General features: G+C 41.6%; 1 protein-coding gene across 1 annotated transcript in view; it reads left to right on the top strand.

The window, feature by feature from the left end:
* Window positions 1-169: 169 nt before the first annotated feature.
* The window catches only part of SPG11 (SPG11 vesicle trafficking associated, spatacsin), an 82,333-nt gene continuing 64,102 nt past the window's right edge, over window positions 170-18,400 (top strand). Inside the window, exons 1-8 of the mRNA XM_062205817.1 lie at window positions 170-443; window positions 2,695-2,879; window positions 3,571-3,795; window positions 5,375-5,576; window positions 9,169-9,306; window positions 9,513-9,961; window positions 11,044-11,189; window positions 18,090-18,222. Of these exons, the coding sequence (XP_062061801.1) occupies window positions 187-443; window positions 2,695-2,879; window positions 3,571-3,795; window positions 5,375-5,576; window positions 9,169-9,306; window positions 9,513-9,961; window positions 11,044-11,189; window positions 18,090-18,222 (1,735 nt within the window). The 5' untranslated portion in view covers window positions 170-186. The remainder of the gene's footprint in view (window positions 444-2,694; window positions 2,880-3,570; window positions 3,796-5,374; window positions 5,577-9,168; window positions 9,307-9,512; window positions 9,962-11,043; window positions 11,190-18,089; window positions 18,223-18,400) is intronic.

Here is an 18,400-nt window from a genome sequence, read left to right as displayed (position 1 = left end):
GTTCGTTACTTTAGCGGAGAATCAGGTGCAGGGGTAGCAAACGAAGCACCGCGGCGGGGTCAGCCTAGTCGCATCTAGCCAAAAGCGTTAACGGGGCGCTAGAGGCGCTCGGCACACTGCGCATGCCCAGAGCGCAGGTTCCGGGACGGTCTGGCGCACGTGACGGGAGGGAACGGGAAGGCCAACATGTCGGCGAAGCACGTTCCCGGAAGTGCGGATGGCGCCGGCTTGAGCTGCGGGCCTGAGACTATGGAACGGGTTCTGCCCATGCTGTTGGTGCCGGTCCCGGCCGAGGCGACCCGGCGGCTGGGATCCCGGGTGCAGCTGCACGGACGGCAGGAGGCTCTGGCGAGCCTGACGGATGCGGGCAGCCTTCAAATACTTTCCTTAGCCCCGGGCGCCCGGGGCGGGGGTGGCTGCTGCCTGGAGGGTCCTTTCCACCAGTAAGTGCTGCAGGAGAGCTGGCGTTGCGGGTGGGAGTCCGGAGCTTTCGCCCGAATGGTCGCTCCCGCAGGTGTCAGCTTCTACCCTCCTCCTGGCTGGGGACTGCGGGGAGAGGACTGACTGCCGTAGGAAACGCCTCCCAGTCGACCCCTCTTCGCTGTCGAGCCTTTTCCCCGGCTTCCCCTGTTGCATTACCCGACGCCTGCTGTCTGGTCCCATCTGCTACCTGCCGCGACCCCGGGACGGATCCTAGCCTAGGCGCGCGGGGTGGGGGGTAACGGGTGGTGTCATTCATTCCACGCAGGTGTCACAGTACTGAGTCCCATGCTTAGTTCCCTTCAATTAGGTCGTTATCAGTGCCAGCTGGGAATCGTCTCAATAATTGATAGCTTTTCTTTCGCACCTAGGTATTTTTGTTTCTTTCAAGGACAATCCAGTTTGCACATTGAGTTAATCATTCGACAGATACTTATGCACCTGTTAGCTATGAACTGCGCCAAAAAGTCTGAAAAAGACAGTTCTGAAGTGTGAGGCTCACGTGATTTGAGAAGGCAGAAACGTAATAACGCGTATTCTGGCTCTGCAGCTCCCGGTCCAAGATTTAACAGTTGAAATCATATTTGGGGATTGCCCTCTGAGTGTTTGGGCTTTTTTTTTTTTTTTTTTTTTTTTTTTAGAACAAACTATTTTAGAAACGATCTAAAATGGAGTAGCCAAGAAGTGCCTTATTGCCTTACTCACTTTAGGTTCTCCAGGTAGCACAGCACTGGAGTCTCAGTTTGAGATTAAGTTAAATCTGTGAATGCTTTAACTTTTTCTGCGTGTGTCATCCCTATTGTTGATTTCTAGTTGCTAAGGTAAGGCATCTCTATGAGAAGTTAGTTTATTCAACAGTAGTTAGTACTGATGAATGCAGTTCTGTAAACAAAGGAATAGGGTGGAGAAAAGAACTCTGGGTCTTTGAGAACCCAAAAGAAGATAACCCAACTTAGGATGGCGATGAGGACTTTTTCATTTGACTTTAAAATACTTTATGATAAAGGACAAATTTGTAGTACTGAGAACATCCTACTTTTATTCAAAGTATATAGTTCATTTCTATATTGAAGTTATGCATTATAGATCTTGATTGAAAATTCTGTCCATGTGGTAGTGTACTGCACATGCTAATGACTTTAGTGGCACAATATTCTGTCTTTTAAGTATGTTAATTTCGCCTTGTCTGTAGTTGGCATTTGGGTGGTTTTCCAGGTTTTCAATATAGCACATAGCCAGGAATTGGTTAATGAAAAATCAAAGGTATGTAAAGACAGAAATGTGAGGTACTATTTTTCTTAAACCAGGACATAATAGTCCATTTTGGGTGATATAAGAGTTCTGTAGAAGAAGGAAGATTTTTAAAAGCTGCAACTTTATCAGCATCCTATCATCTCTTCCACTATTTTCAGATATGAGCCCTTTTATTTTTAAAATGTAAAATTTAATACTTGAAGTGTAGCATCATTAGTTTTTTTCCATCCTTCTAGCCAGTTTTTATATTTTGACATTGTACTGCTTGAAGAATTCTATACTGAGCAGTGCAGTATGGTCGTGACTAGCTACGTGTTGCTGTTAAAATTTAAAAAGAAAAATTCAGTTCCTGATTGCATTACGCACATTGCAAATGCTCAGCCACCTGTGGCTTTTAGCGTCTGCCTTGGGCAGCACTGATAGAAAACACCTCCATCATCACAAAGTCCTACTGGACAGTTACTTTACAGTAAACGATTTTGGGGCCTTCAAAGTCCGTAGGTACAATTAATCACTTTTTATAGATTTTTGAAAACATTTAAGTCAACAGAAGCCAGTTTTGTTAACTGTGAGCACTACCTCATACAGATAATATGTAACATATATTCGTTGATACTTAGCCTTGATTATGACAGTTCTTTTAAAGTCATCAGTCAGGATTTAAGATGAAAAAATAGAAGGAAAACGTTTCTGGGTAAACAGTGAATAAAAGAAGCCGTCATTTCTTGATCTGTGCTCTCCCACCCCCTTTTTACCGCCCACTCCTACATGATTCTGTTTGGGGTGAGGAAGCAGAAGTAGAAATGAGGAAGGAAGTCCTAGAACAATTTACATTCCCTGAAGTTGGAGTTAGGATTAAGGCTACCAGGTGAACTACTCTGTTGTGCCCTTGCACACTCACCGTTGTGGGTAAGTGTTGTGGATGTGGAATACTGGTATAATTCGAATTTTTTTCCTTAGGTCTGTTTGGGAGGATTGTCGTAACAGCAGCACACCAACAGACAAGCCCAAACTGCTCGCTCTTAGTAAAAATCATGAATTGTTTGTCTATGAATTTAATTTGAAAGATGGAAGATGTGATACAGCTGTTGTTTATAGCTGTAGTGGGGATAAGCTGCAAAAGCTCATTGAAGATCAAGGTATCAGTAAGTATCTACGGGTGGTCCTTAAGCATGTTTAGACTTGGGTCATTACCATGTAACTGTATACTTCATGAAACATTCTTAGAAGTGACATGGGAACAGGAGGTCCACATTGTCCATTACTGTAACCAGCTGCCACATTTTAACACTTGAAATGTGGCTAATGTCAATTAAGATACCATAAGCTAAATGTTAGAATTGATTTCCCTGTTTCATTTCAGAGTGGCTACTAGAAAATTTAAAATCATGTATGTGACTTGCTTTTGTGGCACACATTACTATTGGATGGTGGATCCAGTCTGATTACAGAGCTGTTTACTAGTCTTGTTTTGATGGCTGCAAGAACTCAGTCTTCAGTCCTATTTTTAAGGCAATAACATGTTCTCTACCTTTGTTTATAAGGTTCTTTTTCTCTAAAAAAAAAAAAAATGAGTGTTCTTGTGCAATCCCGTGGGTAAGTTGGTATTTTGAATCGTCTTTATGCTGTGCTGCAGACATAGTAGGCCATCTTTATTCATCCTCTTAACCTATTCCCCTTGACAAACTGCCTAGGTGAGAATGAGCAGTAACTGCCTAAGTTGGGACTAAATATGGCTTCTTTTTTGGTTTACCTGTTTGTATTTATAAAATCATATTTACCTGTTGTGAAACCGTGATCAAAGCATTTGAAATAACACTCTGTTTTGTTTTGTAGGTATTTCCTTATTGTCTTTGCAAATTCTATCATTTCACAGTAACACATCATTATTGTTCATCAACAAGTATATCATCCTACACATTGTGTTTCCTGAAAGAGGTGACGAGGTCAGCGTGCTCGGCTGCTTCACGCTACCCTTGCCTGCACAGACAGCGGATGCGATCGTTGACGTGCAGAGTTGCAGAGGAGTTCTTTTTGTTTTGAGTAATGGAGGCTGGATCTGTATCCTTGGCAGTAAAGATGTCAGTAGATAGGAAGGGAAGCAGACTAAGTAGACAGATGAGCCTGTTTAGGCTTTTCGTTTTAGGGGCTGCGGTATACAAGAACACTTAGTTTTTCAGTAAAACTTGCAGAGAAAAATTCTCATGAATGTCAAATATTCAGCTATGTCACTTTCAATTCCATTTGGGTATTTTCCAGTGTAGTCATATTCTTCAGTCATCTATACTTGTGTTCTTTTAAAACTGTGTGTTCTGGGTTACCTGTTTATTAAAAAATGTGCTTCTTGGACATCTGTGTGCTTGTTCCAAGAAGGATTTAGGTGTCTATTTCATGTAGGAATGTAATCCACTTCTTATCTCTAATGATTCCATCGTATTGGTATATGCAATGCTTAACCATTGTTAATTTGCTTTTGGAAAATATTGAATTCTTTATCTCCAATATGTAGGCCTTCAGCAAAATTACTTTGAAGATTTGAAAAATGATCCCTTCTATGATTTTGGTACTCTGGTTTCTGAGGTAAAAGAATGGTTTTCCTATATTAGATACTCCATTTTTGTGGGAAAAAAAATCATAAAATACTGGATTAATTTTTTGTTGCCAGATTATGAAAATGTGCTGCCCTACACAATATGCACTAAGCATATCTGGCTGTTGAGCACTTGAAACTGGCTAGCGAGACTTGGCAAGTGAATTCTTTACTTTAAATTTCAAAGCTGATACTCAGTTATTAAAGAACCTTTATGTTTTGAACAACATGATTTTTTTCAAAGATTTATTTTTTATTTGGATGACAGAGGGAGAGACAGAAAAATAATCTACCATTTACTTGTTCACTCCATGAATAGCTGCACTGGCTCCAGGCTGACGAAGAGTGAAGCCAGGAGCCAGGAACTACATTCAGGTCTCCCACATGGGTTGCAGAGACCCAAGTACTTGAGCCATCTTCTGCTTTCTTAAGCACATTAGCAGGGAGCTGGATTGGAAGTGAGCAGCTAGGACTCAAACCAGTGCTCATGTGGGATGCCGTTGTCAGTGTCCAGGGCAGCAGTTTAACCCACTGTGCCACAATGGCAGCCCCTGGAACATTATTTGTTCCAGTTTTTCAACTTTAAATTTTACAAAGTCTAAATTCAGATCAAATACTTTCAATGAAACCTTACTATCTGAATTGAGGTATTCTGTAAGTGTAAATTGCCAGATTTTGAACAATTATGAGACAATATAGTATGCTTCAATTTGTAACATTGATTACATGTTGAAATGTAATTTTTGGAACATATCGAGTGAAGTGTATTAAAATTGGGTTCACTTAATCTCTTGCATAGCACTGTGGTGGAACACTAATGGAAAATATTAGTAGTGTCCCAGGGCCTGGTACAGTGTGAGAGTTCTGTATCAGATTGTTGATTGTGCCACTGACCTCGCAGTCATCCGGTTGCAGTGATGAGGGTTGCCTTAGTGGCCTATCTTCTTTCTGTTACTACACCTGTGAGATTAGAGCGATGATGTTTATAGCTGTATCCCATCTGGATTAGGCATGCTTCCAAAACTGACATTTTCTTTAACTCTAACTCAGACATTTTTGACACAGCCGATGGTACACAGGTAGCTCAGGTGGATTTAACGCTTCACCAAGAAGATACGTGTAATGAGCAGCATCAAGAGCCAGCCACGATTTGTTCCTTTACTTCACTGAAAGTGTCTCAAGACCTAGATGTTGTAGTGATTGTCAGCTCTTCCAATTCTGCAATTGCTCTGAACTTGAATTTGTATTTCAGGTATGTAGATGACCAGGATTTCTGATTTGAGGTAAACAGGGTCATAAAAGGTTAAAAAAAATGAATGTTAGGGTGTTTTTTTCCAAACAAGTTTTGTTTTTTCTGTTTAGTTAGATCATGTTCTGCCTACTATGTAGTGAGATGGTCCAAATGACCCCGGCCACTTTTGTATTTCTGCATGTATGTCAAAGTTTTTATTTTGAAGTGTATATGGGTTATATCCTAGAAATAAAAAGCAGTCAAGATTGCACAGCTTAAAAAGTCCTTAATTATGATGTGTCATCCACTCACCTCAGGCCCTGTGTCAGAGTAGAAGAGAAATGAGATTTACCCTATGGTAGAAATGCTGCTTTTGTGGTTTGGGGTCCTGGCTACAAAGTGACTATGGCAAGATGTGTTGAGCTGGCTTTGTGCCGCAGAAGATTTCCCAAGGTATTTCCCTTGGAGGGCCTGAACTTGTGGATATCCACCTAGGTTAGTAATAACTGAGTATCTTTTTTTTTTTTTTAAGATTTATTTATTTATTTGAAAGAGTTACAAAGAGAAGGAGAAGCAGAGAGAGAGAGAGAGAGAGAGAGAGAGAAGGAGAGGTCTTCCATCTGCTGTTCACTCCCCAACTGGCCGCAACCACCGGAGCTGCACGTATCTAGAGCCAGGAGCCAGGAGCTTCCTCCGGGTCTACCATGCGGGTGCAGGGGCCCAAGGACTTGGGCTGTCTTCCACTGCTTTCCAAGGCCATGGCAGAGAGCTGGATCGGGAGTGGGGCAGCCAGGTCTCAAACCGGCGCCCATATGGGATGCCAGCGCTTCAGGCCAGGGCATTAACCCGCTGCGCCACAGTGCCAGCTCCTTATTTGTCTTTTTGATTCAGGTATTCTGGTTGCTTGTGATTTTATATTTGAGAGTGACATGTGTGTGCATTCAGTCTTCACACACATGAGAGCCTAATCACTGTAACTTACGTAAAAGTAGACCAGTCCACATCTGTGACTTTTGATATTTAGAGCGATTCGAAAGCCTTAGGCTTTTTAGCTCTACTTCATTGTAAAGGAGATAAGCACATTTTTTAATAGCTGGGAAATTTTTTGATGAGTTTTATTGTTTGGAATACAAGAAAGGGTAAGTTCATCCTTATATACCTACCAGAGTTCTTTACAACTGTGATGTGTTTTAAATAGCCTTTTAATTAGAAAAAAAATCTTTGAACAAGGATGAATAATGCAGTCTCAGATGGTATCCTTGTTTATCAGTAGACCATTTTACTGACTAAACATGCTCTAGGCAGAAAGTTAGCTCCTGATCATCCAGTAAGAAAATAAGTTGACCAGTAAAGGTCATTACTCTGACCCTTGAGGGTAGGGTTCTGCTCCTCTGGATGTTGTGACAGCATTGTAGGAGAATTCCAAAGACAGACCAGACACATTCCTTTGAACAAACATCATTGCACTCTGCTATGATAGCATCAACCAAAGGGATATGACCTGGCCTGGTAACTGATAAATCTGTATGTATTAATTGTATGACTGTTCCTTAGTGTGATTTATCTGGAGTTGACTGCTTATTTTCTAGCTGTGCTCTGAAGTCCAGAAGTAGAGTTTTTGTTTTGATCCTTGCTCTTCTTTCCCCGATAAAGAATATTAGTCCCTCATTTATCAAGTCCTGCTTATCCTTTGAGACCCAGCAGAAATCTACCTCTTGTGAAACCTTTTCCTTACTAAAATCCTTTCCTTATTAAAAATCTATAATTTTATAATCATTTCATACTTTTCTCCTCTTTGAAATTGTGTGGCACTTCTGCCTTGAAACAGTTTCACATTTAATTGTAGACGTATTTCACTACGTTTTTCATACTTCCCTTAGAGTTTATAAGCTCCTTGAGAACCCAAACTTATGGTTTGTTCTCTGAATTCATTGTAAGTAACGTTTTCTTCTAATTTACCTTGGCTGTCTACTCTGATAGGCTTTGTCAGTGTTTGAAATTGCACCCCCCAATCCCTACACCACGAAGCTCACTGTAACAACAACATCCCACACTGTCCAGCTTGCTTACTGCAGTCTCACACTTCACCTGTCCTCTGACCTCAGAGGGATTTCCAACCATTGACCTTCCACTCTCCATTCCTCTCCAGTCTTCACTTCCTTTGATGTCAGGTTTTGTTTTGTTTTGTTTTTTAAGATTCATTTATTTGAAAGGCAGAGTCACAAAAGAGGGAAAGACAGAGATTTTCTATTTTCTGGTTCACTCCCCAAATGGCCTCAGTGGCCAGAGCTGGGCCAATCCAAAGCCAGGAGTTTCTTCTGAGGCTTCTATATGGTTGCCCAGGCCCAAAGACTTGGGCCATCTTCCACTGCTTTCCCAGGCACATCAGCAGGGAGCTGGATGAGAAGTGGAGCAGCCAGGACATGAACTGGCACCCATATGGGACGCCAGCGCTGCAGGCAGTGGCTTTACACACTATATCACAGTGCCCATCCCTCCATCATAGATTCTATGAACCATTATTTCCTTTTTTTTTTTATTTTTAAGATTTATTTGGAAGGCGGTTACAGAGAGACAGAGGCAAAGCAAGAGGTCTTTTTTTTTTTTTTTAATTTGTTATTTATTTGTTATAGACAGAGAGACAGAAAGGTCTTCCTTCTGTGGTTTCACCCCCCAAATGGCTGCTATGGCTGGCGCGTTGTGGCCGGCACACTGTGCCGATCCAAAGCCAGGAGCCAGGTGCTTCTTCCTGGTCTCCCATACGGGTGCAGGGGCCAAGGCACTTGGGTCATCCTCCACTGCCTTCCCGGGCCACAGCGGAAGAGAGCTGGACTGGAAGAGGAGTAACTGGGACTAGAACCCGGCGTCCATATGGGATGCCGGCACCGCAGGCGGAGGATTAACCAAGTGAGCCATGGCGCTGGCCTGAGAGAGGTCTTTTATCCACTGTTCATTCCCCAGACGGCTGCAATGGCTGGAGCTGTGCCAATACGAAGCCAGGAGTTTCTTCCAGGTCTCCCATGTGGCGCAGGGGCCCAAGGACTTGGGCCATCTTCTACTGCTTTCCCAGGCCATACCAGAGAGCTGGATCAGAAGTGGAGCAGCCAGGACCTGAACTGGCGCCCATATGGGATGCCGGCACTGCAGGCGGCAGCTTTAGCCACTATGTATGTCACAACGCTGGCCCCAGCCTAAGTCTTAACTTATGGTGGTAGCATAGTGATGGAAAATGTGGGATTTCTGGTCACATTGATCTGATTCAAAAGTGTTTCTGAGCCTTAGTTTCCGCATCTTTAAAATAGGGCTTTATTATTTCATAGAGCTGTTGAGAAGCTTAAATAAGGCTTTGTGTAAAGTGTTTTAATACAACATCTGCAGTATAGTAAAAATAAGCTCTTACTGTCTTATAAAGCTTACTGCCCTTATGGAGTCAAATTCTTGAGGTTCACTTTATCACTATGTTCAGGTCAGGGAAATTAGGAAGGCGTTTCATTCAGTGGAATTTGTTGTCTAAACTGTAACTTTGTGATCCTTGTTTTTAACTGGAGCAATAATGACACATTTGGGTTTGATCATCCTTTTTTACTATGGCTATCGTTACCTCTGATTATAGGCTACACCCAGGACACCTACTGTGTGAAAGGATGCTAGAAGACATTCCTATTCAAGGACCTAAGGGGATAGATGAAGATGATCCTGTTAACTCTGACTACAACATGAAACTGACTAACTTCTCTTTCCAGGTTGATAGGTACAGAAACTTCCCTTTTTTGGTGTTAATTGCCATTTTTTGTCAAGCTGATACTGAACCTTTTTATTAAAGGTTTTAAAATATATATAATATGTATTATATATATATATATATGTTTATGTTAAGACACTTTTTTTTTTTTGTCCTGGGTTAGTATTTTACTTCCTTTCACTGTAACAGTTGTGAGAGGTACCCTTATCTTTCAGGTCTTGGAAAGGTCAGCTGTCATCACTGAATGAAACAATAAAGAACTCCAAACTGGAAGCTTCCTGTTGCGCTCCATGGTTTCAGGATATTTTGCATTTGGAGTCTCCTGAGTCTGGTTACTGCAGTACCAGTGTGCCAAGCTGGACTTTCATGCCACAGGACATAATGTGTGGCCAGTATAATTGGTCACAGGAAGACTATGCCAAGGCCAGTGATCCAGGAAGACCATGGAAAATCATGCACATCACTGAAGAAGAGGACCCCTTAGAGCTTAAATGCATGTCAGTGACAAGATTCACTGCACTGTTTACTTGGGCAGTGAAAAAGACAGGCTGTACCATTGGCCTCTGGGATTTGGAGACTCAGGGCATACAGTGTTTTTCCCTTGGCAAAAAGTGTGTTCCTGTAGACAGTAGTGGAGACCAGCAACTGTGCTTTGTCTTGGCAGGTGAGGATGCTTTGTTATCAGATTGAAGTCCCTGGTGAAAGGTGTGCTTTCTCAGTGTGTTGTACTCGCGTTGCCCTGGTGTCTTTATGTGCCTACTCTCACCTTGAAGTGGTGTTCGTTTGTAGAAGAAATTTAGTGTTCCCTTGGTGTTGCTGCCTTAGGTTTGATTTTTAATTAAGGTCATTTCTGCTCAGCTAAATGCCAAGACACTAAATCAGAAAGTTTACGTGTACTAAGGGTTAGTTTGGCTCCCAGGGAGTCTTTATATGATTTCAATCCACACAAGTAGAGGTTGCAGCCTGGCTGCTCTTGGGCCATATATAAACTGCAGATTGACTTTGCTTGGCTTGCACTAGACAGATTTTTAAAAAAGATTTTACTTACTTTTAAACTTGCACAAAATCTGAATTTCTATTACTGGAAAAATTCCAAAATCTGACAACAGAGGACCTGCGTTCCTGCCTAGTAACTTATGGGTTGGAGCTCAATCTCAATTGTTCTTTTAGAGGGACCATTTTATTTCTGGTTATGTTTTCTTACATTTCTTTCTTCCCTCTGCCTGGTCCCTGTGGGCCTGTGGCATTTTTGATCTGTCAGATGTGCATTGTTTGAACATTGATACCATAACTTCCTAGAAAGATACTGAATGTTGTCATTGAATTAATCACATATTACTCTGTCAGTGCTAAAATTTTAGTAATCCGGTTTTTCTGTGGGTCAGAACTATGCTATTAATTTTTATTTTAGTAAACCTGACATCACTTTAAATAACTCCGTGTTCTAGGTGTTGATTGTGCAGGGTACTATAAAGCAGATATATGAGATTTAGTACTGTTTCATAGGATGCATTGTTCTTACAAAAATTGGCTTTTTGTGGTGAATATGTTAAAATAAGACTCTTGAAACACATTGAAAAACTGTGATGGATTAATTAAAGTCACAACAATACATGGTATCTGATAAATATATGTAATTATAGCACAAATATATAAATGTTGTTAATTAGAAATTAATTCCTAAGTCCTAATCCTAAAACCTGAATCCTAATAATTTGCTGAAGCTGACTTTTATTTTTCCTGTAGAAAATGGACTCTCTCTGATTTTATTTGGTGTGACTCAAGAAGAGTTTTTAAACAGACTTATGATCCATGGAAGTGCCAGCACTGTGGACTTTATTTGTCATCTCAATGGTTGGGGAAGATGCTCAATTCCTATACATGCACTAGAGGTAACAGAATTACATGTCTGTAGAACCTAACTTGATTATTCTCTGTCATATACTCTTATTGACTGATAGAATTCATTTAACCTAGGAGCTGCAAGGGGTCTTAGAAAAATGTCATGAAAACTGTGCCTTGTCTTCTAGTTGCATTTTCCACAGACTCCTTGAAGTGCTGTTGTATAGCCTTTACTCATCCATTTCTCCATCCGTTTCCTCAATTCTGGCTGTTTCATCACTTTAACTTGGCTTAGCAGTCTACCCTTATTTGGCTTAAGAAATTAAGAGATGATGGTAAATATAGTCTCTCTCTCTTTTTTTTTTTTTTTTGACAGGCAGAGTGGATAGTGAGAGAGAGACAGAGAGAAAGGTCTTCCTTTTTGCCGTTGGTTCACCCTCCAATGGCCGCCGCGGCCGGCGCATCTCGCTGATCCAAAGCCAGGAGCCAGGTGCTTCTCCTGGTCTCCCATGTGGATGCAGGGCCCAAGGACTTGGGTCATCCTCCACTGCACTCCCAGGCCACAGCAGAGAGCTGGCCTGGAAGAGGGGCAACTGGGATAGAATCCGGCGCCCTGACCGGGACTAGAACCCGGTGTGCCGGCGCCGCAAGGCGGAGTATTAGCCTGTTAAGCCACGGCGCCAGCCAGCATTTTACAATTTATTAACACTCATTTATAAGCATTATCACTTTAGGAAGGGTGTACTTTCACAAACTAAAACAACCACATGAGATGGGGTGGTAATTTTTGTTTTCTCTTTACAAATGAAACTTGGGCCCACAGTGACTGAGCAGCCCAAAGCTGTACTAAGAAAGACAGGGGCCGGCGGCGCAGCTCACTGGGCTAATCCTCCACCTGCAGTGCCGGCACACCGGGTTCTAGTCCCTGTCGGGGCGCCGGATTCTATCCCGGTTGCCCCTCTTCCAGGCCAGCTCTCTGCTGTGGCCCAGGAGTGCAGTGGAGGATGGCCCAAGTGCTTGGGCCCTGCACCCGCATGGGAGACCAGGAAGAAGCACCTGGCTCCTGGCTTTGGATCAGCGCGGTGCGCCGGCCGCAGCGGCCATTAAAGGGTGAACCAACGGTAAAAGGAAGACCTTTCTGTCTCTCTCTCACTGTCCACTCTGCCTGTCGAAAAAAAAAAAAAAAAAAGGAACTAGAATCAAAGTCGAGGCTCTTTCTGCTATAACACATAGTCTCTGAAAGATAATGCTACAGGTTTTTTTTTTTTTTTTTTTATGGCAGCTTTATTGAGATACAATCCACATACCATCAAATTGTCTTTTACAATTTGGTGTTTTTAGCTTACTCAGAGTTGTGCAACCATCACCACTGTCTAATTCCAGAACATTTTCATCACCTTAAAAAGAAGCACTGTGCCCTTTAACATTCACCACATAATTCTTTCTTCCCTCAAATCTCAGACACTGATCTGTTTTCTGACTCTGCATTTTCCTGTTCTTGACATTTCATGTGGAGTCAATTGCTGCTTAACAATGGGGATACATTCTGATAAATGCATTCTTAGGCTATTTGATCATTAGGCAAACATGGAATATACTAATATGGCATTGATGTCACTAGGCAATGTAATCTCATGGGCCCACCATCGTTTATGTGGTCCATTGTTGACTGAAACACCCATTTGAGGCACATGACTGTATGTGGAATTGGAACATGTGGTCTTTTCCAAGTGTGTTTGCAAGGTTCTTCCATGTTGTACCATGTGTCATCCCTTCTGTGTATGAATATTCTATTGGATGGATGGATGTACTTCATTTTGTTCATCAATTGTTGGACATTTGGGTTGTTAACACTTCTTGGCTATTATGAACAATACTGGTGTGAACATTTGTGAACAGATTTTTAATGTTGACATATGTTTTTATTTCTCTGGGTTTTTGTTGCTTTTATTTATTTTTAAGATTGATTTATTTGAAAGGCAGAGTTAGAGGAACATCTTCCATCTGTGGGTTCACTCCCCAGATGGCCACAGTGGCTGAGGCTGGGCCAGGCCAAAGCCAGGAGCTTCTTCCAGATCTCCCACATGAAGGGACAGAACCCAAGGGCTTGAGCCATCTTCTGCTGTTTTCCCAGGCCATTAGCAGGGAACTGGGTCAGAAGTGGAGCAGCTGGGACACGAACTGACTCCAATGTGGGCTGCCAGCATCACAGGCAGTAGCTTAACTATGCCAACGTTCTTTTCTAACTTTTAACTATGCCAACCTTCATTTCTCCTGAGTATACACTGAACTCTGAAGTTATGGGGTCATTTGACTTTTTTGAGGAACAACCAAACTCTTCCACAGCAGCTGCACCATTTTACATTCCTACTGGCAGCGTATGAGGGCTTGAATAGCTCCACATCTTCACCAACACTGCTGATTGTAGCCATCCTAGTAGGTAGGAAGTTAAAATTATGGTATCTCAGTGTGGTTTTAGTTTGCATTTTTCTAATACCTAATGATATTAAGCATGTTTTCATGTGCTTGTTGTATTTTTATGTATCTTTGTCTTTAGAGAAATGTCTATTCACTTAGTTTGCCCTTTAAAAAAATTTTTTATTTGAAAGAGTGACAGAGGGGGAGAGCTGGATTGGAAGTGGTGCTCATGGGATGATGGCGTCACAGGTGGTGACATAACCTGCACCACAACACTGGCCCCAGTTTGGCCCTATTCCAGTTGGGTTATCTTTGGACCCTTTTGATGGTGTCCATCCTTTGAGATACAAAAGTTTTTTATTTTTATTTTTTAAGATTGATTTATTTGAAAGATTTACAGCAGGGGAGGGAGAGGGATTCCTCTGCTGGTTCACTCCCCAAATGGCTACACATCCAGGGCTGGGCTGGGCCACAGCCAGGAGCCAGGAGCTTCATCTTTTTCTCCCACATGGGTGCAGGGGCCCAAGCACTTGGATCTTCCTGTGCCACTTTCCCAGGCACATTAGCAGGGTGCTGGATCAGAAGGGGAGTAGCCAGGACTTGAACCAGCGCCCATATAGGATGCCGGTGCTAGAGATGGCGGCTTAACCTGCTGCGCCACAGCACCAGGCACAGTACAAAAGTTGTTAATTTAGATGAAATCAATATGGGGTTTTTTTGGGGGGAGAGGGAGTCACTTTTGCCTTTTGTGTAATATATATGAAACCATTATTGAAGATTTTTTTAAAAAAGATTTATTTATTTGAAAGGCAGAGTTAGAGGCAGAGAGAGGACAAAGAGAGAGATCTTCCGTCTTCCATCCGCTGGTTCACTCCACAAATGGCTGCAGTGGCCAGAGCTGGGCCAATCTGAAGCCAGGAGCTTCTTCCAAGTCTCCCATGCCGGTGCAGGGGGCTAAGGACTTGGACATTTTCTGCTGCTTTCCCAGGCTCGTTAGCAAGGAGCTGGATTGGAAGTGGAGCAGCTGGGACGAACGAATGGGCACCTATATGGGATCCCAGCACTTCAGGCTATAGTTTTACCCACTATGCCACAGTGCAGGCCTTGGAAAATTTATTCTTCTAAGAGTTTTATAGTTTTAGTGCTTACATTTAGGCTTAACAATGCATTTTGAATTAATTTGTTACATGATATTAGGAAGGGAGGCTGACTTCTTCTACATATGAATCATTTGTTGAAAATCGTTTTTATATAAATATTGTAGAAAAATTTAACCTATAAATCTACCATTCATATATAATCATGCTTAATTGTGAGTTATTTTCCTTATGGTGTTTTTTCTATATATTAATAATCAAGTATTATCTCACTATTCTTATTACTTATTGGTAAATACTCTCCATGGTATTTACATTGGTAAATACTAGTATCTTTGTTTCTTAGATGAAGGGACTGAAGCATGGAGAGGTTAGGAAATGCGGTTCAGGTAATACTTGTACAAGGGCAGTAGGTGGTAGCCCAAGGATTGGAACTCAGACACTGGTACTCCAGAGCCTCTCCCCTGACGTAATGTGTGGGTACAGGTATGGGAATGAGTTCAATTATTGTGTATTGGATACAATGTTGTCTTAGCTTCTTTTCCTCCCCCCACATAATAATGAGTAGTATATATTTTAAGTAATAACACACCATTCAGATAAGACAGAATATTATGGGTATCTTTGAATGTGTGACCCTTCCTCGATCCTATGCTCTTAGCTTGCACCGCCTCATATTGAACATTATTTTTATATATTCAGGTTGATATACTTTAAACAGTTACTATACATTTTTGCTGCTCTTCATTTCTTCTCACATTTTAGGCCTTCCCTTTGCCTGAAGGGTATCATTTAGAATCTCATTTAATGTGGCTCTGACAGCTGCTGAATTCAATTTGTAATCTAACTAATGAGTTCTATTTTGTAGTAGGTCTTCAGAAATACTGTTGTTTGGTTAGCACTTCTAGATAGGCAGTGCTCACTTTCTGCTGCCTTCCAGATCCTGTTTTCATGGAGAAGTAGTCTCTCATCCCCCTGCCTGGCCTCGCTGGCCCCGCCACACCCCACCCCAAGGCCTCTTTTCTTTGTTTTTGGTGTTCTACAGTTTTGCTATTTGTATCTCTCTAATTGCCCTTGATTGAAAAATGCTAGTCTATTTGGTATTAATTATTGAAAACTGGTTGAGACTCAGTGCATAACCTGTTAAATTTCAGCTATCATAGTGTTCTGTGTGCTTGAAACTGCAAATTGGACTGGGCAATTTTCCAGTTGCCACACTTTTTTCTTTTTTTGTTTTGACAGGCAGAGTGGATAGTAAGAAGACAGAAAGAAAGGTCTTCCTTTTTGCCGTTGGTTCACCCTCCAATGGCCGCTGCGGCCGGCGCATCGTGCTGATCCGAAGCCAGGAGCCAGGCGCTTCTCCTGGTCTCCCATGCGGGTGCAGGGCCCAAGAGCTGGCCTGGAAGAGGGGCAACCGGGATAGAATCCGGCACTCCAACCGGGACTAGAACCTGGTGTGCTGGTGCCGCAAGGCGGAGGATTAGTCTGTTAAGCCACGGCGCCGGCCAAGTTGCCACACTTTTAATCAGAAATGGCAAGATTTGACTCTTACCTCAATTTCTCTTAACCTCTGAGTTGTAGTGTTGTGTAATACTTTCTTCATGTATCTCAGTGCATTAAGTCTCTATTCAGCTGTGTCTAACCTGATAAACACATATACTGAGTTTCTAATTTCAGTTTTTTTTTTATTTTGTTATTTCTAGAATTGCTATTTGGTGAGTGTTTTTAAATGTGTTATCTGGGAAATTTTTACATCTATAGGACAACTTCAGGGAGTAGTGAAATTTACATCAATTCACCCCGCCCCCCAGGTTCATCAATTAACATTTTACCACATTCGTTTTAACTGTGTACTTTTTTTTTCTGAAGCATTTGAAAGGTGCAAAGTTCTTAACTCATCAAAGTACTTTAGCATTTATGTCCTAAAAAACAGAATCTTTTCTTATTTAATCATATCTACTTCAGTTTCTCCTCCTTGACCCAGAGCAAAAGTATACATTTGTTTTTGGTCTCCCTTTGGAGCCCCTAACTTTTCTAGCTCATTCTTGTTTTGGAGGTATCACCTTTCATGAACCCCAGATCGATCCAGTCTTTTCTTCTTCTTTATATGGCTTCCACCAATATCTTAGCCCAACCTAGTAAGTTAATATCTAGAACTTTGGTGATTATTTCTCAAATTCTGGTGCCTAGCCAGCAGCATCACCATTACCTGAGAATTTGTAAGAAATACAGGTTCTTGGTTGGGCGTTGTGACACAGCAGTATAAACTGCCGCTTGGAAAACTCACATCCCATATCAGAGTGCCTGGGATTGAATCCCACCTCTGCCTCCGATCCAACTTCCTGCTAATGTGCCTAGGAGATAGTACTTGGACCCCTGCCACCTATATTGGAGACCCAGATGGAGCTCCTGGCTTTGCCTGGCTCAGCCCCATCCTTTGTGGGTATTTGAGGCATGAACCAGTGAATGGAAGATCTCTCTCCATGTCACTCTGCCTTTGAAATAAATTCATACATGCATATATACATAAATACATAAGAAATACAGGTTCTTAGGCCCTACCCCGGATCTACTGAATCATTAAATTGGGAGTCAAGGTCAGCAGTCCACATTTTGGGAAGCTCTCCAAGTGATTCTTATGCACAATGATTTAGGCTGAAGGTGGCAGGTTTTTCCTGTAAAGGATCAGGTAGTAAATACTGTAGATTTTGTAGGCCTGTTATCTATATTGTAATTAGTTAGCTGTGCTGATGTAGTCTTGGGTGATATGTGATTTAAAAGGTATGGCTATGTTCTCAAAACACCTTATTCACTTTAAGACAAGGCAACCTTGCCTGTTTTTTCCAGTGCCTGCTTTTTTGGGCCATCGGAGGTCTGTAAATGGTTTCAGGAGCTTTAGAGCTCCATCGCTTTTTTGAGGTTGTCTGTCCCCTCCTAGTTTTTTATGCCTTGAGGATTCTCCTGATTTCCCATTTGGACGTGTGTATTTAATCTGTGATTTTTTTTTTTTTAAACGCTCTGGGTAGGAAAGTTCTCCAAGATACCTGCTTAGAAGCAGCAGTCTGTTTTTAGCCCACTTTTTCAGTTCACTTTACATCTTACAGTTGTAATATCTTCAGATAAACTATAACTTGACTGGAAGGGTGACCCCCAAGAATAGTTTTAGAATTATAAAATCCGAGCTGTGGGCAGGGTTTTCTAGTATAGTAAGCTGCTTTTGCTGAAGCAGAAACATGTCAAAAAGGTTAGAGACTGGCCTCAGATCACATGTTCATTGTAAGAATCTTCACTAAGAACCCAGTACTCAAAGCAAAATAAATATAGCTTTGTGTATCCTTAAAACTCAGCTCATATTCTACTAAAGATTTTTAAAAAAAAATCTGTATCCTGATTTTTTTTCCTATTAAAATTTTTAAAAGTTTACCCCCTATTTAGGCTGGGATAGCAAATCGTCAGCTGGACACAGTCGATTTCTTTTTGAAGAGCAAAGAAAATCTTTTTAATCCGTCCTCAGAATCTTCTGTACCTGATGAATTTGACCACTTTTCATCTCATTTATATTTAAGAAGTAAGTATTAAGTAAGTAAGCACCTTAAAATTATTGGTGTTTTCTGATGATTTATTTACCAAATCTCAGTCACATGATTTTGTATGCTTTGTGGAAATTTGACAAAACTGTCCAAATCTGTAATGTTCTCATTCTAAGTCAGGTTCATGTCCTTTACTGTGTTTTATATTTTTAGCCT

Source organism: Lepus europaeus, chromosome 11 (genome assembly GCF_033115175.1).
Source record: "Lepus europaeus isolate LE1 chromosome 11, mLepTim1.pri, whole genome shotgun sequence".
Lineage (NCBI taxonomy): Eukaryota > Metazoa > Chordata > Mammalia > Lagomorpha > Leporidae > Lepus > Lepus europaeus.
Note: the sequence above shows the minus strand (reverse complement) of the source record. Positions and strands in the feature narration are given on the sequence as shown.